This window comes from Caenorhabditis elegans, chromosome II, assembly GCF_000002985.6.
Source record: "Caenorhabditis elegans chromosome II".
In the NCBI taxonomy this organism is placed as follows: Eukaryota; Metazoa; Nematoda; class Chromadorea; order Rhabditida; family Rhabditidae; genus Caenorhabditis; species Caenorhabditis elegans.
In genome coordinates this window covers 9,481,825-9,507,452 of record NC_003280.10, presented here as the reverse complement: position 1 = coordinate 9,507,452, position 25,628 = coordinate 9,481,825, and the positions used below count along the sequence as shown (strand labels likewise).

Here is a 25,628-nt window from a genome sequence, read left to right as displayed (position 1 = left end):
TGAACAGAAAAAACAAACAATTCGCGTCATCTCAACTAGAAGCCGTGTTTTCAGGGAAATTTTTAAGGTTTCACTTTTGAAATTTTTATTAAAAATTCGCCCACTTTGATCTAAACTTCACTTTTCCCGATAAAATATAATTCTGAAATTCTGATCTTTGTTTGAAAAAACATGAAAAATGTTTTTCAACTTCTTATTCCGTTGTTTTTTCATCTGTTTTCACTTGTTTCACTTCAAAATATACCCGTTTCCACAGGCACAACTCGTCCAAAGGTATACTTCCAAATAACCAACCATTCCAAATTATTCCCAAAATTTTAATTTTAATTTTAATTTAGCTCAAAGTTGGTATAGCTGCTGCTCAGAAAACTCAAAGTGCTTCAATTGGATGGAATGTTTGTGGTGGTGCTGTACCACTGGCAATTGAACGTTTGAAACAAGCTGGATATGTTACTAATTTCGATTTTGAGTAAGTTTTCTCAATAATTCAATTTGATTAAATTGAAATAAAACAATTATTTGAAAAATGTTACATTTCAATTTCTGGATTTTCCAACTTGTCACACTCACTTTTTGGCGCCAAATGTTTATCTTACTTTTGCCAAAATTATTTAAATACGGTTGTGTGAGGCTGAGTGTACTGAAAAACTTTGAGAATGACAAAAATACAGACTTACAATCTATGTGCTTCCAGGTATTACGTAGAATACACAGAGTGTGATCTTGCCAGTACCGTTCGAACAGGAATAAACTTTCTGAAAAACTTGGAAGTCGATGTGATAATCGGGCCCCCGTGCTCAGAAGCTATTCGAACCATGGCCACATTAGCAACACTTTATAAGAAGCCAGTGCTTGGATGGGGATTTGTTAGTCAGGCTGACTTGTCTGACATGACTAGATTCCCATATCTAATAACAGTATTGCCCACATCACAAACGTGGGTGGAAAATGTTCTGAAAATGTTTCAAAATTTATGAGTTTCAGACTAGGATATGCCGCTTCAAAATTACTAGAACTCTACAAATGGGACAAAGTTGCACTGTTATATTATAAAAGTGAAGTCAATCATTGTGGAGGAGTTATGAACGACGTCGAAACTACATTCAATGATCCTTCAACGTATTCAATTCAAATAGTTCTTAAAGCTGAAATTGATGCCAGTGATAATGTGACAACAAACGCAGTCATATCCAGCGTTAAGACCAGAGCTAGAAGTAAGTGAAATTGTTCATCTGAACAAATAAATAATTCTTACTTTTAAGTTATATTATGGTGTGCTCAGTTGGGATCTGAGAAACGAGACTACATGATAAAAATCTCTCAGCTTGGCCTCGACACCGATGAATATGTTCATGTGCTGATCTCAATGAGAAGTATTGGATTTGGGGTTCAAACATTTGTTGGAAAAACAACTTGTGAGTAGAGTTATAGCTCTCCAGAAGTTCAAAAAAATAACAAAATTCATGAATTGTTTCAGTCAAACTATCTGGCTTAACTCCAGTGTGGGAATCATTTTCGAACGTCACTGACGGCTTGGAAAACGTGGCTAAACGAGGAGCCACTAATGTGCTTGTGGTTTGTATGACTTGAGAATTGCTAAATTTGTGTTTTGTTTCAGATCGATCTTAACAGTGAAGTATCCGACAAAGCATACCTTGACTATATGCAGAGAAACATTCTGAATGTAGTAAAACTTCCTCCACTAAACTGTTCTACCGTTGACTGCGTCAGTTCAACAGCAACTGGAATGGGAGCTTATGCTCGTCATCTGTTTGATGTTGTATACTTATACGGAATTGCGCTGACACGTGTTAATTCAACTGACTCAGCAGTTTATGATGATATGTCAAAGTTAATTCCTCAATTTGTCACCTCGTTTAATGGTAATAATAGTTAAGCCGGATGAAAAATCTAACTAATCTTTTAGGAATGACCGGATTGGTGGCGATCAATCAAAATTTATCCAGAATGCCATTATACCAACTTTATGGATTAGATGAGCAATATGAGCAAACTTCTCTTATGAACTTATCGTTTGCCGACGGAACTACGGTAGCTGTAAATTTTAGAATCATATTTTGTCTGTTTAGTTGTTCGTTGCCACGTTTTAGTGAAAGAATATCGAAAATTAGGAAATTTCCAAAGCATGGATTGAATGCCTAAAGCTCTAAAAATTGAAAAACAATATTCCGTTTAGGAAAATTGTGTTTTTTGCGAGTTCTTGAAAACTTAACTACGGCGCAATTTTTTGATAATTTTTTAGTCGAACATTTCTTTGAGTAGACCATTAAATTTTAATTTTTGAGCCATTATTTTTCTTATTGTTTTTTATTTACAGACAATATCCCTCGCGTACAGCAATGAGAGCAGTGCAGTATGGCACTTTTGGGGAGGCATCAGACCACTGGCGACCCCTATTTGTGGATTTCTGGGAAACTCTTGCCCACTTCCATTTTGGGAACAGTATGGTATTCTCATTTTCGTAGGAGCCGGAGTCTTTCTAATAATGATTACCACAAACTTGATCTGCTTTTTGTTTATGATCAAAAATCGAAGAGAGGAACAGGCTCGAATCAATTCGGAATGGCAGATACCATTTGTTAAACTTAGAGAGTTGGAGAGAAAAAGTAAAGGAACGAGTAAAAGATCTTTACAATCTGCTCCTTCGACAATCACTGGAGAAAGCAAAGTTTCAACTGGAAGTGAATTTTGTGAGAATTATGAAGTGAAGATGTTCGAGAAGGATATGGTTTTGACAATGAAATTTCAATATATGAACTTGAATAAGGCGGATATGGATAAATTCGTAAAACTGAGAAAGTTGGATCATGAGAATTTGAACAAATTTATTGGATTATCTATAGACAGCTCCCAATTTATCTCTGTAACAAAACTGTGCTCCCGTGGATCACTCCTAGATATTCTATACAAAGGTAATTTTTCAATGGACTTCTTTTTCATGTATTGCATAATCAAGGATGTAGCAGAGGTAGGTCATTTCATTTTAGCCTGGTTTGAAATTTAAGTTGCAGGGTATGTCATATCTCCATAAAAGTTTTCTACGACTACATGGAAATCTTCGGTCGGCAACATGTCTCGTAAATGACAGTTGGCAAGTGAAGTTAGCGGAATTTGGTTTTGATCAACTCCTTGAAGAGATAACACCAACTAAACGTCGATTACTTTGGGCTGCTCCGGAAGTTCTCCGTGGATCTCTTACAGTCAGTCAGATGGATCCATCTGCTGATGTATTTTCATTTGCAATCATTGCTTCGGAGATTCTAACTAGAAAAGAAGCATGGGATCTCAAAGAAAGAAAAGAAGGATACGATGGTGAGTAGATCAACTGTTAAGATTTTCATATCCTTGATGTTTTTAGAGATAATATACAGAGTCAAGAAAGGTGGATCATTCCCAATTCGTCCCGACATCATTACCGATGTTCCTGACGTGAATCCAACTTTAATTGCTCTGGTTAAAGACTGTTGGGCAGAGGCTCCAGAAGATCGGCCAACTGCAGAAAATATCTGTGAACAGCTGAGAGATCTCATGCCAAAGTTTGTCAAATTCTTTTTATAAAAAGTAGAACTTCCTATTTAACTGTATTTATTTTCAGAACGAAGTCCAATCTTATGGATCACGTTTTCAACATGCTGGAAGAATATACCTCAACTCTAGAAGTTGAAGTAGAGGAGAGAACTAAAGAATTGACGTTGGAGAAGAAAAAGGCAGATCTTCTATTAAGTAGAATGCTCCCAAAACAAGTGGCTGAAAGACTAAAAGCTGGACAAACTGTGGAACCAGAAGGATTTGATTCAGTTACAGTATTTTTTTCCGATGTTGTCAAATTCACAATTCTTGCTTCAAAATGCACACCGTTTCAAGTAGTCAATTTATTAAACGACTTGTACAGCAATTTTGATACAATAATAGAAGAACATGGCGTATATAAAGTGGAATCAATCGGTGATGGATATCTTTGTGTATCAGGGCTTCCGACAAGAAATGGTTTCAATCATATAAAGTTAGATTACAAAATGTTTTTATATTTTTGTTCATATTACATTTCAGACAAATTGTCGATATGTCACTCAAGTTTATGGATTATTGCAAGAACTTCAAAATACCCCATTTACCAAGAGAGCGTGTTGAACTACGAATTGGGGTGAACAGTGGTATGTCAAGTCGTAATCCGCACTTTTTTATTTAATTTAAAGGCTATTGAATATACATAAACCAATTTTAGAATCAAATGTATTTTATTTTAGGACCCTGTGTTGCCGGAGTTGTCGGTTTATCAATGCCTCGTTATTGCCTTTTTGGAGATACTGTGAATACTGCATCAAGAATGGAGAGTAATGGAAAACCATCACTTATTCATTTAACCAGTGATGCTCATTTGCTTCTTATGAAGCATTTTCCACACCAATACGAAACAAACTCGCGAGGAGAAGTAATTATAAAGGGGAAAGGAGTCATGGAAACGTTCTGGGTACTCGGAAGATCTGGTGATATTGAACCAAGCATCAGTAACAGATCTACTCCTCCTGTTACACAAGAAAGGTTTACAGTTCGTGCTCCAGATACTCCAGAAGCAAGATCCGTAAGCTCACATGGTTCACGGCCTTCAAGTAATCATAATAACAACAATGACCCTCTCTACAGGCAGTATAAGATGGATACTTTGAAAATTTGAAGAGATCCTGTTGTTGGAAATAGAGTTGATGTACAAAACTTCTAATGAACATATTGTATATTTTGAATAAATTGTAAAACATTTGAATTTATGTATGACACTTAATTGAATTGGTCGGTTAAAGTAGGGCATACAATTTCTGGGTGACCTTGAAATCTAGCTAGTTTTTCCAAATTAGAGTTTCCTGAATTGTTTCAAATTTGAAATTTTCAATATCGAGTTGGGAGTATTTCAGAATGTCACTTTTTAAAAATAAAATATTTCAGATTAAAAATCTTGCTATATGCTCTCCGGTTTTACTTTAAAACATTTTAATTCCGCAGTTTTTGAGTATCTTCCTTTTTCCAAAATGTCCACTTCTGCCTCATCCGAGTTACCAGCTCAGTTTCCCACTAAAAAGTTCAACATTTCCTTGTCACTTTGTTGTTATGTGCCCGATCACCACCACCGCATGACCTTTACGACTACACCATTGAAACGTAACAAACATTTAGAAGGAACCGGAGTGAATGGCAAGCAAACACGCAAAAAATTGCTCGCTTATCTTCTTTTTATCAGTGTAATTGAAAAAAAGAAAAAAGAACAACGTCTGAACCCCGTGGGACACAGGGGATCCCTGCTGACAGACGATCATGTGGGAGAAATTTGGTTTCGAGCAGCTGATAAGAACAAGCGGTTTGACTTAGTTTGGACTGGTTTGACACTGAAATTCGAGACAATTAAAACGACATAAAAACAAGGAAAGGGCTGAACAGAGATCATAACCAGAAATGTCTGGAATTCGAAAATAAATGTTGATTGACGTGATGGTAACTTGTTTGAGTTCCATGGCAAAAGCAGCGAAATTTCATAAAAGTGTGTTAGCATTTCACAAGACATAAATTCTCGAAAATAATTTACATTTCAAGGTCTTTTCAAATTTCGGAAAAATTATTGTATCACGAACAACGAATTAGCGACGAAAATGAATAAAGTGCTAATCATATGAGAACCTGAAAGTTAATTAGCCAAAAGACACATGTAAATCTGAAAATGTATTAATGATCTCACTATGCTATTTCTCGCGTGCAAAAAGGGCTACGCAAAAGGATCTGAGTTGTGACAGGATTGCCCAAAAATTTCAAAATCCTACAAATATATTTTTAAACATATATTCTTGGTTATCTCATAAAATATTATCTAGTAAATTGCTATACATTTTTTCAAAAGTTAAATACGTAGACAGTTTAGCAGGTAAAGTAAATTCAAGTTTCAGTATAAAACACAATAGTAATGATAGGTATGCTCTTCAATAGAGGATAATTTCAGGATTCCCCTCTGTAATCCTATCAAAAACCCCGATTAAACGTCATTCGACGTATGCACTTTAGCCGAACCCTTTCTGCAAACAAATACACACGCATAACACCTGTTCTTGTCTTCTTTTCTCTTGCTTGGATTGTTTGTAAAATATGTGACTCAACTTTAGTCTTTTCATCGTTTTTTTTTGTGAGACTTCGTATTTTTTATGACCATGCTTATGTTTCAGCATATGACATAAGCACAAAAGGGAGTTTTCCCGTTTCATTTGAACTTATTCTGACCGTTAGACTCTTACCGCACACATGTGATTGTCATTATGCGTTTGACGCCAGCGGTTTGATAAGAACGTCGGCGCCAGAACGTTAAGCATATTGTTGCAATTTGGCTGAAAATGCTGAAAGTGTTGTGATCATTAGAACATATGGTGATATCGGTTAGAGGTCATGAGAAAGTTTTGATAAGACGTTGTTTGCGTTGGTTGGGAAGAAATGCCGGGTTAGGTGGTTCTGGAAGAGTTCAAAGATAGAAATATGTAAATATTAATATTGGGAATGTGGCTGTAATAAAACAGATATTTTTTGAAAAGAATACTAATAAAAATCTAGACAGATTATCTGCTTAACAGATTTTTTCCTCAGCTAGTGATATATTTCAGTTTTGATAAATCCACAACAAAGATTGATAGTCTTGATTTTTGTCAGCAATTCCGGATAGATAATTCACCATCTGTGAAAGGGTAGACCAAAACTAAATTTTAAAAAACTTACTTCAAATATCTTTTACTCTCATCAACATGTATTTAATATGTATATTTATGGTGATAAAAAAATTATACAACATATTGTACTCATTGTATTTAAGTTTAAGTTGTAAAAAAGGGGAAAAACCAATACAATTGTTTTCTCATAACTTTTTAAAAAATTACAAATTAATTTTAAACGTCACAGCTTCAAGTTTAACCAGAGCTAAAAAAGGTAGAATAATATTGAAAAATATAAATTATAATGGGTTATTTCAGTACTAAATTGGAAGATCTAAGTTTGTTTTTTTTTTGATTTTAGACTTTTGCTCTCAAATAAAATTTTTGTAACTTTTGACAATTTCCATCCCTTGCAGTGCCAATTTTCCATACTTGAAAGCAATTTTCGATTTATATATTTTTTTGCCCAATAAAAGTTCCAAGTTTTCCCAAACATTCCTGACTCATACATTCTTTCCGCTACGTTTCGTCTTCCTCACGCACAAACACTGCACCATCAGAAAAACGGGACATATATGTGTTGCCAATATCTGACGCACATGGACACACGCGAATTTGCACGGCATGCAAGAAAGAAAAAAAAACGTCAACGTGTTCCCTTTTCCGGTGAAAGATTTTCTCGCAAAAGAGGCTTTTCGGTCAATATTGACTCATTTATATATTGGCTTGGGATGAGAGATCGGCGAAAAAAGTTTGGGAAAGTGAGAGAAGCGCGAGACAAGGACAAAAATATACAGTTTGAGTGTATATCTTGCAAAATTTTGGTTTGTGTTCTTATTTGTAACGTACTCGTACCTAGTTAGGTACCTTTTTAGAAAGTGCTCGGTCACAAAGCTTCAGCAGAATACAATTTCAGGGGTAAACCGTTTTCTACAGTACCCGTAGGTAAGGTACCTCATTAACTTTTTCAAGCCAGAATATGTTTCTGCAAAGTTTTATAATATTTTTCCACCTAGCCGCTTCCCATTCATAATATAACATGCTCTTTTTTCCAAATCCTGATTATTCTTTGCCCTCTCCCACTCTCCTAAATAATTATTAATTTTTCATATTTTCTCGCCTTGTGACTCCGAAAAAAAAAACTTTCTTGAATATTCATGTTCGGGCAGCTCAAAAAGTTCCGTGTTTTTCGTAAATATTTTTATATGAATTCCTTTCTAGACTGGTTGTGTACACAGACACTTATTCCAAAAACAACTTGTTTATAGTGGAGATTTTATAGTAAAAATTGGGGTGCGGGAAAATAAACTAAAATAGTACAGAGGTTAAGAAAATAAGGAAGTTGGCTATTTGGGCTATTTTAAGATTACATACTGTTTTGGTTTTTTTATTTATCTGTTCATTCATTTATCTGTTTATCGAAATTATTTTTTAAAAAAGTTAAATCAGTACATTTTAAAGATATATGTATCTGAAATTATGTAACGGAAAATGATTGTCGTAAGAGGGAGTTTTCCGAAACTGTATTTTTATGCACAAGAAACAATCGAGCTTCAGTTCATAAAATACCTTTTGAAATTTTAAATTTTTTTGTTTCGCTTTTTCCCCTACCACAATGTAGAACTAATGTTTTCCCAAAAGTTCAGGTTCATGTAGTTTCATCTTATTGTGCTCATTGTGCTCCAGACTTAATTTCCCTTCTTCGTCTTCTTTTCTTACCAAGAACTGCTCCTCACCAAGAACTCATTACATCCTACACACTTTTCCCTTGAGCTTTTAGTGTTTTTTCATTCTCATCTTAAATGAAATTGTTCCCTCTAAACTTCTGGAACATTTCGTCAGTTTTCCGGAAAACGGGCTAAAAATGATAAGAAAGTTATCAGCATAAATTTGCAAAACTTTTATCAGTTTTCCGTGAAACTACCACCGGAGAACAGACGGTTTCAACACAAATGAGTTTTTGGTCGTGTTACGTCCACACCAAAAGTTGCAGAATTTTTCGAGAATCTGCTGTGCTTCTTTGTAACCCCTGCCATTAATGTCATTATTTGGCGGGAGATGTCCGTCACTAATGACGTCATTGTTTTTGTGACGTTTCTCGGTTCGAAGAGTTTAGCAATGTTGTGCAAGATATTTATAGATTCAAGCAGAGCTTTTGGGGAAAATTTACAATTTTGAGCATTTCATCTTTTGGCGCATCACAGAATTTGTATACTTCATATCAAATTTTTTAAATTCAAAAAATTCCTGTGGACAGCTCATATCTTATTATATTATTAGGACAGAAGAATCTGTAAAATCCACAAAGGGAATTCTAAGGCGCACAAGTACATCAATGCCTACCTGCATGCCTACAAGGCGTAACTCCCATTCTAATACAACCTACTTTTACATGCCTGAAAGGATTATTTTTCAAATGTTTCTTATTCTTTTTTTTTCAAATTTTTCATATTCTTTTTCCGACATATATAATTCCTGGTTCTTTGTTTTCAGAACACCACAACAAGTTTCGCTGAAATAACATTTTTTTTCAGAATATTAAATTTTCTTCATTATTTCAATTTATTTTCTGTTCTCTGGTCCATTTTTAACTCTACTGTTGTCGGATTCTCATTTGATTTTATTTCGAATTCCCGAAATAAAATGTTTATCGGATTTCTGGATTTCCACGTGATTTTGCAATTCGAGTAAACATTTTTGCAGATTTTCAATCAACAATCTGAACTTTCCGTTTTCAGTTTTTCGAAAAAAAAGTTCGTACTATTTGTTTGTATTTTCGATGAGTCAAAATGTTTTCTGTTATATTGTTAGTTGTTCTATTTTTCCTGTTGTTTCCGTATCTGATTCGGTCCAATTTTTTACAAGGAACAGCAGAAATTGTCAGAATCTGTTAGTATATCTAATGAGAACTTGTTTTGTCGTTTTCTGTTAACTTTTTGGTTTTCTTCCTAGTCTGTTCCATTTGTTTCTAATTCTTTTTTCTCTGTAACTGTTCTCCAAGTTTTTTGAACTCGGAGCTTCCCTATTTTCCGAAATTGAACCAAACCTCTTGAACGTCATCTGAAAATTCCTGCAAACCTTTTCAATTTTTGCGAAAACCAATTGAAATGTCAATTTGACACGATTAGCCCTCAGATCCTCTTCCCACTTGTCTTCCCAAATAGCCAGTGCTCTTTTATTTGCAAAAAAAGACAGAGTGTCCCTTTCAATCTATTTCGCAATACCCATTGTATTAGTACCAATTTATGTGGCTTCTCTGCTTCCGTCTCCGGGGCAGAGATGAATTCGTAATGAAAAAAAGAAGAAGCAGTACCAGAAACAGAGGCAGTACTGGAAAACGAAATTAGTTTGTGTTGTGTTGTGCGTAGATAGAGATCGGCTGGTGAGATGAGTTGGAGCCCTTCAGCCCCCACTGGATTTTTGTTATGTTTTCTCTGAGAGAGAGAGAGAGAGAGAGAGAGAGAGAGAGAGAGAAGAGGAACTTAACAAGGAAAAGAATAGGAAATAGGTGGTCGAGTTTAAAGAAAATAACAGAATAACACTGGAATTGCGTACCTAGATGGACCTGAGTGGTCAGAGTTCTACTTGTTGTTTGGTGGTTTTAAATCTAAAAAAATGGGTACCGTAGTTTTTGTTGTAAATAGACGCTAGACTAGGATGCTCCGAGTATACCCTTTACAGTGAGAATACAGTAGAGTTACTTCTGTGTATTTGTTTTTGTGAACGATTAAAGGGTAAAAAATATTTCGCTGATTCCTTTTTAGAGATGTCTTATTAAAAATTATCTAGCAACCCTAGCTGATCTATTGATAATTTGGCACGACAAGAATGTGCATCGCTGCACCACGTGAAGATCCACGAGGACCATTGTATAAATCAAGTACGTCATCATCATCTGCTTAATGATATTCGATATTCTCGTAACTTGATATTTTCATTGTCCACCCAGCTGAACTTTTAATCATAAAAAACAAAACACACAAACTTTTGAACAAAAAACCCATTTTTTTAATTTTCAATTTTTCAAAAAATGACTCACATTGTCGTCCATATTGGACATACAAACGATAAACCGTGGTAAGAAAAAAGGTCGGAAAAGGGAAACCAGTTTGTTAATAACTTGTGTGTGTTGTGTGAGACGAACCAACAAAAGAGAGGTGCCGAAAAAAGGAGATAAAATTTCGAATTTTCGATAAAAATTTGATCTTAAAAAGTTATATTTTATAGCTCAGCAAATAAGTAGAATAAGGTCAAATAACAAAAAAATGTCTGGGGAAAGCTCATATAAATATCCTATATAAATATAGGGAAAACTATAAAAACCAAAAAATAACTATTGTGGTCATGCTCTAGTATCAAAGAACGAGAACTCAAAGGCACTGAGGTACATAAAAGCTTACCTACGTGCCTCCAGCCGCGAATTGAAAATATCGCTTAAACGTACCAATAACATTTTGTCGCTATGAAATTCAGAAAACATCAATGTTTTCTGAAATTCAATCCGTATTCTTGGAGATCTTTTTGAATTCTCAACTCGGGCGTCACCCCGCTTCCCAGAATTTCCAAAAATTGTCTAAAAACAATGGCATCTAGTTGACCCTGGTCTTCCCATTTATACAGCTTTGTGGGTACTCTTTTGTTTTCCGTTTCTTCTTCTTCCAATTTTCTCTTTCTTTCTTGTTCTTCGTGCCGTCCATCAGACGGACGGACGGGCACTATATAAATTTCTGGACACATCTTCTATTTGCCACCCTTTTCCAGTTGTTTTTTTGTTTTTTATTGCGAGATATTCTGAAAAATGCGCCTAAACTGAAATTACATAAAACATTTGGGTGTTCATTAAAAATGACATGGTCCGTTTTGAAATTTTCCTAGAAAACCATTGAGTTTTTAATTTGTCTAAATTTTCTACCAATTAGTTTGAAAACTGTCTCGAATTCCCCAGGTCTCTCTAGTTCCCCCTTCTGCTGAGAAAAAACTATACAAATCTCAGAATCTCTTCGCATTATATATTGCAATTTCCTTATTCGTATAGTTGCACTTGTCTCCCAAATTTTTCTCAGTATCACACTTCTCAATATTTTTCTTATTCCCCGTTACCAACTCCCAAACAAAAACGCACACAGTAAATAAAAAAACGAAACAAAAACCAAATGTATATTTCTCATTTATCATTTAAAAAAACAAATGAGAATATTCATTGCATAGTATATAGACTCATTGCAAAGGAAAAATTTCTCGAAAATAATATGAAAAAATCACTAGTGAGTCAGGAGAACGGTGATTGATTGGAAAGGTTTTTGACACGCTTGAGATGTGATTTTTGAAATTGGTGATTCATTGGATGAATTTTAATTTTGAAAGATAAAATTTGATCAGTTAAGCATTTTTTCATGACGTTTGCGAGTTTTTCCAATTGGAGCAACATGTCAAAAGTTGCCATCATTTTTGAGAAGTTTTGAAAACTATTTTAATTAACTCTGGCATAACTGTGTAGAACTTAAAATTGAAAAAAAAAAACTAGAAAAATTATTCTCCCTCCAGAAAAGTAAATTCAACTAACCCCAACTCTTGATTTCCAAAGACAATAGCCACCATTATTCTTTTGATTTGTATGAAATAGTATATTTTACTACTATTACTACTTTTAAATCCGGTTTCTTTTTTCCCCGAATGTACGTATAATTTGCACAACCTTCGAACTCTGTTCCTATTCTTCTTCACATCAGTGCCGTATTGTTTGTGAAGGAGCAACACAACGAGGAGCAGCGTGTGCTCATTTCTGGGTTAGGTTACGTGCAGGTTTCCGCGCGCGACTCGAGTTCAGCACGAGCAACGATACCGTTTTAGATATTTTTGCAACACTCTTTTTTTTTGCACATTTGGGAAGTTGTTTGACAAAAGTTTGAAACTTTGTTTACTATTTTATGATTGTTGTAATTTTTGAGAATAGTTTGTATATTTGTATTTGCATTTGTGCTAATAGTAAGAACAAAGGTTAGAGGTTAAGTCTGGGGTACTTTGTAGTTAAAATTATGAGATACGGTAGCTACAGTACCCTGAGGATATGAAAAAATATTTTTACAGACAACAATAGTTTGGCCGGAAGTAGTCTAGTGATATTTGAAATTCATTTAACTATCATTATCAGGCTATTTAATAACTTGTCTACAAAAACCACGTGATATTTTTCCTGTTCTATGTTATTCGAAAAAAACCCAAAAATAGTCCGGGGGGTTTCCCGTCTTTCATTGTTCAAAGATTATCACACTTTTTGAACTTGTCAACGACAATTTATGTTTACAGTCAAAGATGTTTTTGAATTTCAATTCAGTGGCGTTGAAACCATATTTTGAGTAAAATGTTTTGAAATCGACTGACTATTAGTAATCGCTACTCGTCATATTTTTAGAAATCGGGAAACTGTAACAGGTGACTGAGAATGAAGGCAAAGTTAAAAGTTTGAATTTCCAGAATAAATGCGGGCTATAAAATAGGAAAACAAAAAATGGCACAGTTGATTTTCTTTTTCCAATTTTTGCTCTTGAATTAATAATGACATTATGAATTTTCTCAAAATCTGATCCTCAAAAATTTGAAATACATAGTTTTTGGAAATTTAAATGGTTTTTGTGCATTTCAGTTAGACAACCGTTATTTTAAGCCATTTTATAATTGTTCAATTCTACAAATTTTAACTTCTAATATGTTTTCGACACAAAAAATGTACTCCTACCTTCTATCTACTACCAAGTTAAACCTTAATTTGTTTCCAATCTTTCTTGAATTTTAACAATTTTATTTAAATCAGTGCAGCATGAATCTACACTGTATAAATACCACATACCTGATTTCACATTAAATATGCAGAAGTAGGCTGCAGGTAGGCAGTCACGAGGTAGGCACGTGAACAAGAATAGATATTTGCCCTCAAACACTAGATCAGTGAAACATGGAATTTCTTCATTTTCAACTACGATTTTCTTTTCTAGAATCTCTATTCTAGCCACGTCACGACCATCTCCTGATTTGGACGTCTTCCTTCCGACATACATAATAGTGATGTCAATTTTCCAATAAAACCCCCTTCTCCATGTTTTATCTCTCAACTGTGATGGGGAGATAGACCAAAATACGGATTTGGCACTTTGAATTCACCAGTTGAGAGACACCTGAAGTTGAAAAATGACGACAGTATTTTCCTTTTTTGCAAAAACTTTTTTGTCGTTTTCTCTGTCCCAACTCGATTCATACAGTCCATCCAACTTGATCTAGACACGCCATAGAAAGGAATTATTTGGGTACACCGCGCACTCGACTTTTCTTTTTTTTTTCACACTTTTTCGATAGATAATATGAGATACAGTATGATGGACCTAGAGGTTTTAGAAACATTCTTATGATGGCGGTTCACATGTACCAGGCATTTACAGGGTTTTCTCGTTTGATGAAAGAGAGAAAATATGGGATAGGTGCTTGGCAGTGTATATGTGTAAAGTTAATCGAAATAGTTTTTGATCTACAAACTTTTTGGTTGATTGAGTTTTCGGAATTAAAAAAAAAAAAACAGGCTTGCTATTGATATAGTTTTGAACCTTCTGTTCGTTCGAGTGCCTAACGAAATTTCTAGACATATAAATTAGGAATAAAAAACGTTCAAATAACATTCTGCAATCAATTTTCTTCAATTTATATCTATTTATTTCCAAAATTCAAAGCTTTCAAATTCATTTCTCAAATCATTATCCCTATTTTCCAAAAAACAAGTCTTAGTTCCGTCTCATAGCTGATTAAGGATTAAATGCACCAACACAAAATGCCAAAACTAAATACAAATCCTTAAAAAATTGTCAGATTTTATTGTCTGAGTGTGTAGGTGGTGTTTTTGTCAGGATTTAGTCATCGAACATTCATTTTTTGAAAATAAAATTATGAGAGACATCGCTTCAAATTTTTTATGACGTCTGGATTAGAGTAATCTGAAAATTTAAATGGCGTTCTTGATGTCGACAGAGTTTTCACATTACTCGAATTTTGTTAGTATATATCCTTATAATCACAAAACCGCCAACTTCAAAAGTGAGCTCTTATGGTAGCTTTAGTTAGAAACTTTTCGAATTTGCCATTTATCTATATTTTTTGTTGAAAAATTGAGATCTCCGGTATGCTCTAATCAACTGATTTATTTTTTTGGAACAAAAACTAGATTCGTTGAAAATTAGAATAAAACTAGGAAAAGGGCACCCCCTCCACCCCCATCTCGTCTCGCGAATTGAAATTCGATAGCGATATTTCTATGGTCTGCACTTTTTTGATCTTAGAGAAAAACCAGACGTTCTTGAATTACAACCTGCTTTAATTCTGAAAATAGTCATTTTTCTGAATATGAGCTTTCTGATTTTATCAGTCCAAAAAATCATATTTTAATTGTTATCTCCAAATATAATATGAAGAAAATTACTCAATTATCATTTCTATTTAGCTTTTTTTTCATTTATTCATACTATGTGTTCTCTGTCTAATATCTAACTAACAGACAACATCTCTAGAAATACGCATTCCGTCGCCTGCTTCTTTTTTTTGACGTAGATTCCATTGTGTGACGACTTTATAAAAATAAATATAAAAAATTTTCGTTTCATGTTTTCTAGTTATTGGTCTTCATCACATGTTGAGAATTCAAATTGAATGGCGTCAAAAATTGACGCAACTTTCAATGATTATTATAAAATTATTCCAATCCTGAAATAGAATGCAACATATGCAAATCATACGGTCAGAAGAGTTTTCCAGCTGTTTTAGAGATAGGAATTCAAAGTACTACAGTAATCAATTTCCCAGTTCTCACCTAACTTTCTGAAAACTCAAAGTTCTTATTTACTCGAAGTATCATGTCCCGGGTGCGGCTATTAAAGGAAATATTGTTGATCGAGTTGTGTGTGTGTGTGAGTACGGTAGTCAGTTGTGGGGTGCCACGTCATGTCTTCAGACATGTAGGAGACCATATTTGTGTTGAGTGAGAGTTGGTCGATGAACAGGAAATGCAATATACCACTAACCAGAGTGTTTTAGAAAATCTAGGTACATAGAACAAAAGTTGAATACTTTTGTGCTCAGGGTTTTTGGAGTCAAGCAATTGTGGTTTCTTTATTTTTTTTTTGCGCGTAATTCTGATTCATTGAGTCGTGACTCATTTCCGGACAATTGTTGCTCATTCGTTGTGAACGTTGTCCAACTTGTAGCGTCATTTCTTTTTTGGAAAATCAATTTACTTAGAATCAGTTCAGATAATAATCCCCATATTCAGGGAGCGAACAACCGACCAACAATCAATCTAGTTTGGTGTATCATTAACTGGTTGACCTATAAAGATTACATTGCTATTGTTGACACAAACATTTATCGATAGATGCACATCAATAGTGGGTTGCCCTATTTACGACTACTCTTTGTCTGTCCCTTCTACTCTTCCCACTATTCACTCATAAAAGTGCTCTTTAAAGACCCCACCAGGTGGGCAGTAATCTCTGCGTCTCATTACCATTATTCATCTCTCACTCATCACTACATCCACCACTGCGTGGTCCTTTCGAACGTAGGTGACCTGCGTCTCTTCATAACCTATTGTCTCTAGACAAGAACGTTCCGCGTCGTCCTTTCCGCAAAACAACCCGCCACAGACCGCGTTGAGGCCGCTGTGAGAGAGAGATGCAGCAAGAAATGTTTCGTATATCAATTTATTCGCATTATTATTCTCGATTCCTCATAATTTTATATCTGTTCTATACGTTTGTCTTGGAAATCGAAAAAATTCGAATTTTTTAAATTCCCTACTTCTTTTAAAAAGTCTCACCTAGAACTCGTGCACCTTAGTTGTCTGATATGTGATCTTTCTTTTATCTTGTAGTTGTGTTTTTCAAAAGTCACATCATACCTCTCTCTCCCACCGAATATCTTGTTTTATCGTAGTATACCTTTCCTTGAAACATCTTCTGACTCTCTTTAAAGATGATATTGTTGTGTCTAAATATAGATACAAAAATAATTCCGGGACACTCTCACACACCGGTTTAAGATACTTCGGTTCTATTCTAAGATACTAAAATAACGTCATCTGTGAATGAAGAGTGGGAAGAGGAAATTTTCTGCTCATTTCCATTTAAGAGCCCCGGCACGCAAAGGGTGTGAAAAGTCGTTGATGAGAAGGAAATGGAATTGAAATTGGAATTCCTATCTTTCTCACTTTTTCTGAACTTTGCATTCGCTGTTGTGTGGCTTTTCATTGCGTTTCACCGAAAAAAGTACTTTTTGGTCACCAAACCTTGAAGTCTAAAACATTCCAACTACTAAGAAACCAATACTTGCAATTTATAGCCACTATAGTCGGCAGGCACTCTTTAGGGCAGCGGTGCCTGCCTCATACCTGCGGGAAGAAATCGAAAATGTAAGCGGTATGATTCGCAGCATCCGACATTTTCTTGGTTCCAAGGCTCATGGAACTGGAAAATGAGAACATGGTTGGAAAAGTGTTCTTACATAAGATATGATCTTTCAGAAAGACCAGCTAAAAGTATGAAATATGACTACGCCTGGATAGAATTGATGTCATTGACTGAGCTCCCGTAAACTGGCGGAGAATTAACTTTTTGCATGAGCCATATTTTTACACAAGAGCTTTTCTAAAATTGCAAAGTCACGTTGTTTCATAGACGTACTTATATTTGTTTTCTTTCTAGAAGAGGTTTACTCTTAAACCCTTCTTGTTTTTCTTCTTAATTCCATCGAAAAAAGAACCAGGAACATTTCCAATTTCAGACATCTACTTTTCTCATAGATCGTGCTGAAAGCAAGATACCCTTCCCCTGCAATTCGGTACGATCTATTTCTAGGTACATCTAGCTAGGCCATATCGGTTCTCTGTGCCTCTTATCATTCGAATCTCTATCACTTTTAATTGTAGATGGTGTTGAAGAAGTTGTTTAGGACATGAAGGCGATGTGTAGATCTGAGTGAGAGAGAATGTTTGATTTCTAATCTTCTTTTTGATACCGAAATGGATGGAGTCGAACATGAAGTGGTACGATATCGAAAACCTCAAAAACCAAATGTTCAACTTTTAATTTGAATTCGTGGAAAATAGGCGTGAAAACTCGACTTAAAAAGGCTGGCGAGAATTCCTGTTTTCATTATTTTTTATGTGTGTGTGCGTATGTGTGTGTATTTTCATTTTCTCTAGTGTTAATATCACACCTGCTTGGTTGGTTTTGCCTCATAAATCTAATCTTTCTAATCTTTCTTCGTCACAGAAAAAAAAACATGAATAGAATGAAATTTCTATCTATTATTCAAGCTCAAAGCATAGATCTTTGTGGTTCCACTCAATCACTTTGAGTTTTGGCTCGCAAATTATAAGTTTCAATGTCCAAGATTTTTCATTTGTCTAAAGGGATAATTTCTGATTCATCATAACTCAGCTGAATGTGAATTAATCCAATTTTTGGATACTTATTCTCTGATACTCGACCTTATTTGACTCAACACATCTCAGCTATTCGATATATTTGTTTTTCATTTTCTTCATTTTCTTCATTTTCTTCACTTTCAAAAACATGATCTCATAATGTTTTGCTTAATTAAGAGGAACCCCCTTTTTTCTTTCATTTGCCTAAGCCCCCCCCCCCCATTTCCGTTTTCTTCCAATTTTTTCTTCCATTCGTCCATTCTCTATTATGCGGCTCCCCCTCTTTCTTCAGAGAGACACCCATTAATTCATTCACATCACCCCCCACGCGCATTCATTTTTTCTTCTGCAAAAATGCTCTTTTTCTGCTCAAATCCATTCACTTTAACGGAGGAAGTTCACGTGAATAGATTGAGATGAATAGTCATGGGAGTCCATGGGAAGACGCCTGAAGAAAATTGAAAAATTCTTTTAAAATCCGATAGTTTGGGGATACGGGCAAAGTACAGTAGACAACGCGCTTGGTTCATGCTCTTTTCTATGCATTCAACTAGAAAATTTTTTTCTGAAAAAAAAATCATAGGGCTTCATCTGCCTGCTTCTGACAAGGACTGATTCATTTGCGCTTACGCTTTTGATCTTTTTGCCATTTTAAGATTGTAGTGCCTTAATTTTAAATAAATGGCCGCTCCAGACAATCTACTGCACATTGATAACATGTGACGTCGCATTATGATTAGTTTGCTACAAAAATAATAACGATGGAAAACATCGGAAGTGGGTACATAATCTGTAAGTTCGAAAACATGAAGACGCGTAGGAAAAAAGTTGAAAAAAATTATTCTAACTGAGTATAGCTGAAATTTTTCTTGAATAGCGCAGGGTATTTTTTTTTGAATCTTGTCCTAAACTGCCCTTTGATCTACCATATACGATACCCTTCTCTAGAATTTTTTACAAAAAAAGTTTCATTTCTAAAATGGTCCCCACACATTCCAACGAATGAAGTGTGAAATCATCATTATTACTTGAAAATAATTTATCTGATCTACTGATCTACCTTTATAGGGCAGCGTCGTGCCGTAGAATACAATGACCGCGCAAACTAGAGCCAACCAGAGCTGGAAAATTAATTTTAAAACACTTTTGAAAATATTTTTGGCATTCAAATAATTATCTAAACTTTCAAAATATCTAAGATCTTTGAGATTCGAGCTTTGAAAAAACAATCGAAAATCTAATAAAATGAGCATCATGCAACTGCGTTCTGTAGCCCGTGTCATATGTTGATGTTTATTTTGAACTTGAACAAATATGTTGGTTCAACTGATCGTTCTGATCGTTTTCTCGGTCATCTCATGGTCATCAGAACCCTTCACATCATCTAGTCTTTCACCTCTATTCTCAACCATGTGAACTCCATGCCAGAAACTGTTTCATTAGACAAACTCCTCCCACTTCAAAACTTCCCACCTGTTAGAAAGTGTGTGTATGATATGGCGACAAACAAACCGGAGGTCACATGCGGCAGAAACGGCGTCCCGGCGCCAGAGCGCCCAAGCGCCCGCCCCATTCGTCTCACTTTGAAATTTTTGTCGGTGTGTCTAATCCTCTGTGCCATCTCCATGCACCTATCACTTCTCTCCCAGCTGGCTCCGCCCAACTTCTCCCCGTTTTTCTTTTTCTTCTCAAATCGTTCTCCTCCAAAAGAGAGAAGAGCCAACCCCAAAGCACTTTGTGTTCTTCCACTACTTGACAGTATATATCTATCTGTATATAAGAGTTTAAATCTTGTTAGTTTCATATTATTATTGTTTTCTTTTTTATCTTTTATGCTTTCTTTTACATTTCTTCTTAACACTTCCTTACCTCTAGATCCACCCAACTCATATTAACATTCTTACAGTACACCTTTGCTTACTCTACCTTTCCAAAAATGATGGAAGTTGCCTCTTCATCCTCTGCTTGTCAATTTGACAACCTTAACAACAACAACAATGAGCTCAAGCCAGTCCGTCCAAAACGTGATTTCCGATTCAAAGTGATTGAGGTGCAAAACGGACCAAAATGGTTTGTGTGGCCAAGCCGCAATCGTGGAAGTTCGGAAGACGTTGATGAGAATGATAACAAGAAAGTCTCACAGCCACAAAATAATGGATTCGGAGCACTCAGACGTAGTGTTATCCGCCAGTCGAAAAGGAAACAGGATCAAGATGGTGAGTGAAACCTTTTTTACTTTTCAAATTTTATTTTATCTTAAAATATTTCAAACTACTTTAAAGAAACATATTATTTTTTGTATCACTTGAAAAAATATTATCTTCACTCAAAAACTTTTTCTTAACTATATAATTTTCCAGCCATCGCCGCTCGCACCGCATCTGAACCAGCCTCAGCTCGTCGTCTATCCGCAAAAAAAGAGAAAGCAGTGACGGAACCATTAAATCAAGTCTCCTCAATGTTCAAGATCATCTCGATTGAAAAGAATTGGGAAAGCTTCGACGCTACTGATAATGAGGATAACGATGAGGATCTGGAAGACGGAGCCCGCACAGTTTCAGTCATTTCCTTGACTTCTGTCATTGAAGGTGGTGAGCGCAGATGGACTACCTCTATTTAAAGAGTTTTACCCTCGTTTTCTTACTTCATTTTCAATCACTTTCTCTTCACAATGCTATAATGTTTTTTCTCTTCTCTCTTTCGCTTCGGGTCGACCCAAAATTTTTCTGACAAAGATTTCCCCCACCTTTCCCACTTCCCAACCATTTCTGCATTTCATCAATCACAAACTACGTGCTTTATCATTTTGTTGAAAACAAATTGAACAACTATGTTGGTTCGCTTCGCTTACGATTACTGTTACTTGTACAATGCCTGTAAATTAGATTGTGTATCTGAAAATAAATTGATTCTGCTGAAAAGTGTTTTTCCTGTTTTCATTTTTCAGACCTAGACGAACATTCAAATAAAACTCTTTCACGCGAAGAGTTGTGCAGACAGAAAACATGCGAGAAACACAAATATTTTTGGTGATCAAGTTGAAGCCTGTCAATTCATTTTTTTGCAAAAAAAGTGATCAATGGCATTTGTGCATTGCTCAGTTGATCATGATTATGCTATGAAATTGGTGTCCCAGCTATTGTCAAAACCTTTTGGAAAATTTCAGAGAACAAATTTCAGCGTATCATTTTGAAGCATTTTCCGACACGTGGACTGCTCTGGTCTCTAAACCGATTATTCCTCACTTTGGCTTGAAATTTCTTAAGCTTGCAATAATTCTAGCATTTCCCCTGTGAAGACAGCTGTCAAAGTAGTGTTTGTTGTCATCGTCATTTTTAACAAATGCTCAAAAACAAAAAAAAATCGGAAAGCTACATGTACAGATACCAAACACAGGTGTTTGTCTGAAATTCAGAATACAAGCTGTAGGCAGGCACGCAAGCCTGAAGACCCAGTCTGCTTGCCATGAAACCTTAAGCTATTCTCATCAGTTGAACTTTGCTCGCGTTTTGAGAAAATTCCTAAGTAATGAGTAGCTTTATCTTTTATGTAAACTTTCAACAAAAAAACGAAAGAAAGAAGTGATAATTATTTTGTCTAAAAGGGCAAAATAGCAAAAGTCAATGTTAGAAATGAAACAAAAAACGAATCAACGAGACCAGAAACTTCACTGAACACTCATGCTTTTTCTAAATCGACGAAAGAGGCCTACAACACACTATCAATTGTTTTATCATTCTTCTCACTCGACTTCTTCATCTTCATCGTAGCCTTCTGTACACTAGGACGGGGGCGACAAATGATTAATAATCGTTCGTGTGAAAGCGTGTTGCGCGCGCGCCAACATCTTCAACTTTTGCAGAAAAATGAGAACCTCATCTGAATTCTTCTCTCTTGTACTAGAGTGGGTGGATTTATGAGATTTTTATTTATTTTTTCTTGCTTTTGGTTTTTCGTTTTCCGTTTTCCATTTGTTCAAGTTGTTTAATTTGAAAATTCACGTGACTGACCGTGAGCATTGAAGGATGCGCGAAGATGCTTGTTTGTATACACATATTTCGGGAGTAAAAACCCACAAATGACATCATTCTTGTTTCCCTTATTTCACAAAAGAACACCGTTCACATGTTTTCTTTTCCAAAAAGCACATTGATACACATTCTTCAAAGAAACCAACACCACCTCCCCCGCAAAAGGAAGAGACAAACCGTGGAAAAATTTTGAGGCGACGGAATTTGATTATTTTTTTGGTCACTTATGGTTTTTTGACCTCCGGAAGAAAGATGGGCGTTTAGTCACCAGAAAATAAATCAAAGATGTGATGATTCTCACATTTGGAATCTGATTTTTGATAGGAGCCAGGTGAATCAGATGACATTTCGGGTGTATTTTAAAAATAGAACCAGAAGCCCAAGTTTTCTAGATAAGGGTTTTCTAAACGATGATTGTAATTGTTTTACCAGGAGTTTCGCCAGCAGTAGAATATTAAATTTATTAAAAATGTGTCGTATTTTTACAGTTTCATTATAATAGTAACGTTTTCAGAAAATTTTAAAAAATTGTATTTGAATTTTTATTAATCTAAAAAATATACACAACAACATTTGATCTCCCTTTCAACAACCCAGTTAGTTTGCGATTTGCCCATCAATAAACTGGAACAAACACAGGGTGGTCTGGGCATTATCATTGTGACGATGGACATATTTCCAAAAAACTCGAGCACAATACGCACACCGCGATTATGAAGCTAATTGATAGCTGTAAATCTACGCTGTGCACAATCTTCAAACCCCAGAGTTCGTGGAAAAATTCATCAGGCCCCAGGCAGGTACGCCGCACCTTCAAAATTGAATTCATAGTAAAAACAAAACTCTTCACGTTTCAAAGTTTTTCCCGATCTTTGAAGTATCGAATGACCTCACCCACACCTTGTTCTTTAAAGCATATTTAATAGATTTTTAGGTTTTCCAAACGGAGAAACTCGGAAATCAAATATCTAAAGTTCACATTCAGATAGAAAATTAGTTCGGCATCACCTGCTGACACTGCAAAACGCTCGTTTCATCCTGATTAAAGAAAAAGAGAACACGACAAATAAAGAAATATATTTACAATGAAAAAAACATAAAATTGCGAAACTTTCATTGCAAAATTAATAGTTCTCATCTTCCTTTCCTGTACCGACAGCAAGAGGAAACTCCATTGTTCTTCTTTTTGCTCTTAGTCTTTTGTCTTTTTCCAAATTTTGCAACACTGCCGACTTTTTGTCATTTTTTGCGCTTGCTGTCGGTCAGTGCAATGTACTGATAGTATCAGTGTGGTTAGAGAGAAAAAGTGTGCTCTAAGTATTCAAACAAATGGAAGTTTGGCACAAAATACTATACTACATGGGCATACTGTGTTTGTATTTTATACTTTATATTCTAATTTGTGAAAATAGAAGCACAAGAAGAAAAATATGAAATTCCCATTCTGACAGGACAAACACACAGCAAACACTGTCTGAATAACCCCGAATTGAAAATAAAAAACAACAAAAACAGTTCTTTGAAAATCAAAAAATCCACAAAAACACCCTAAATTTCTATTTTTAGGATCGGAATCTTCTGCTCTCGATAACTTGGCACAGATCCAGGAAATAGCAGCAAATGCACTTGATCTTTTGGTGCTCCGTTGGTTGTTGTCGACGGCCGCATGTCATTGATAACAACAATTGTTTCTGTTTTTTTCCAAAATCTTCATCATTTCCGGACAGGGGTTCCCCATTTTGAAAGTTGGTCTGATGTGTGTGCCTGATAACATAATCTTTTTATTCAACTCATTCATTATCATCTTTATTTCATAAAGAGTGTGTGGGAGGAAGGAAGAATTGGAAGGGACAAGAAAGGAGTGGACATTATGATTTGGTAACACAAAGTTGGAAAATTTAAATGTTTCAAGAAAAGGTTGAGTGACTAAACTTGAAAAAAGATACTATCAAATCCTCTAGAGGCGAAAAACTGGACAGAAGCTAAACCTGACTTTCAAAATTTAAACAATTGTAATAAAGTGTTTTGGTGGATTTATTTTTGCCAGCATATTGAAAATCTGAAGTTTCAGAGACCAATGTTTCAGCCAATTATCAAAAAAACCTGGAGGCTAAAATTCTAAAAAAAAGGTCCGCTCTTGAAGGTACCAAAATACTGTTTTTGCGTGCTAAAATACATGAAGCAAATTCCTGTTTTTTTTATTATACACTAAATAGTCTTCCTAGGTTTTACTAATAAAGATGACACAATGAAGACATGTACTAGACCTGTTAAATTGAAAATTGCCTAATATTTCCTCATTTTGATGATAAAAATTGAGCGCATTTCGTAGACATCATTGACAACTTTGACCTCGTTATAATCTCATTTACAAAATTTCAATGATGTCAAGAATGATAACTCTGAAACTGAAAAATTAAGAGCCTAACACAAACTCCGTTCTTTGTATCATTCTTCTCTGAAACCAATCCAATCCGTCATGGATCACACTCACGGACCACCAACTTCCAGAAAAAAAACGTGACTTTTTGAACTCTTTTTTCACCTTCGAGTTTTTTCCTCAATTTTTTTTGTTATCTTTCCCTCGCAAATTTAACTAGTGATAAACATGATATGACGTGATAGTTTCGTGTTTCAAGTAAAATTGGATGCAGCCACCACAAGAACGATCAGGTTGCAGAGGTGCAGATATCTTCACTGATTTTTGACGTTCTCTTTGTTCTGTTCGGTTTTCGTGTAGTGAGGGCTTGAGAACAAAAATCGTTGCTTTAAGATGTATGTGAGGGATGTTAAATTTTAAAACAAAAAGCCTTGTGAAGTAAAAAATCTGGAAAGACAGCACAAACATAATATGGATCTTTTTTTGAAATCCCGAGTGTCAATGGTAAGGAGCTTAATGGTTTTTATCAGAATGAGATTGAAGAATAATTTTCAATACTTATTATACAAATTAATAAAACCCTGTATCATCGGTTAAAAGTTGGAATCATATGCTGCTTAATGCCCACGTCTCACCTAACTTTTGTTGTCTGCGACTGTAGGAGTACGGTAGGGTTACTGTAGATAATACGTTTACGTCAACTACGCCGGCGGGGTTTCCGAATGCTCATCACATTGAATTTTAACATTTTGGGAGACCTTATCGTTCTCTGAGTTTTTGATGGATTTTCATAAATTTAAACTGTGGATGAACTATTCTTGTTCTCGTAGATTTCAAATTAAAAGTTTTGGATCACTGTACAAGTAGACTTAAGTCAATTAATTTTCCAAGATCTTTCCACACTTTACAGTTTCAAAATCTGGTTCTATTGGAACACTGATCATTGGTATCTAAATTATTGACACTTTCTGCCAGCAGTTCCTATTCCACTAGCTAACAACAACAAAACAATTTCAAAGACAAACACGCCGATTTTATTTTTAACAGTGCATTCTTCC

At 35.2% G+C, this 25,628-nt stretch overlaps 2 protein-coding genes and 1 non-coding gene across 4 annotated transcripts; all 3 read left to right on the top strand.

The window, feature by feature from the left end:
- Positions 1–171: 171 nt before the first annotated feature.
- On the top strand, positions 172–4,696 carry gcy-3 (the record flags this gene model as incomplete). Of its 2 annotated transcripts, none has more annotated exons than NM_001393157.1 (14): positions 172–273; positions 339–469; positions 695–937; positions 985–1,214; positions 1,263–1,415; positions 1,478–1,575; positions 1,619–1,883; positions 1,928–2,052; positions 2,339–2,989; positions 3,033–3,333; positions 3,380–3,557; positions 3,617–4,024; positions 4,072–4,175; positions 4,269–4,696. In NM_001393157.1, 14 exons carry the CDS (start codon positions 172–174, stop codon positions 4,694–4,696), a joined length of 3,417 nt encoding a protein of 1,138 aa, NP_001379015.1. The 2 variants fall into 2 exon arrangements, with proteins under 2 accessions (NP_001379015.1, NP_496037.1); NM_063636.1 differs by having other exon boundaries at positions 1,928–2,058.
- On the top strand, positions 3,923–3,943 carry 21ur-15401. The gene has a single exon (NR_051544.1).
- Positions 4,697–20,065: 15,369 nt separating the features above from the next.
- Positions 20,066–21,076, top strand: T19H5.4 (uncharacterized protein). The gene is made up of 2 exons (NM_001267286.5): positions 20,066–20,375; positions 20,520–21,076. Exons 1-2 carry the CDS (start codon positions 20,099–20,101, stop codon positions 20,777–20,779), a joined length of 537 nt encoding a protein of 178 aa, NP_001254215.1. The 5' UTR covers positions 20,066–20,098; the 3' UTR covers positions 20,780–21,076.
- Positions 21,077–25,628: the final 4,552 nt, after the last annotated feature.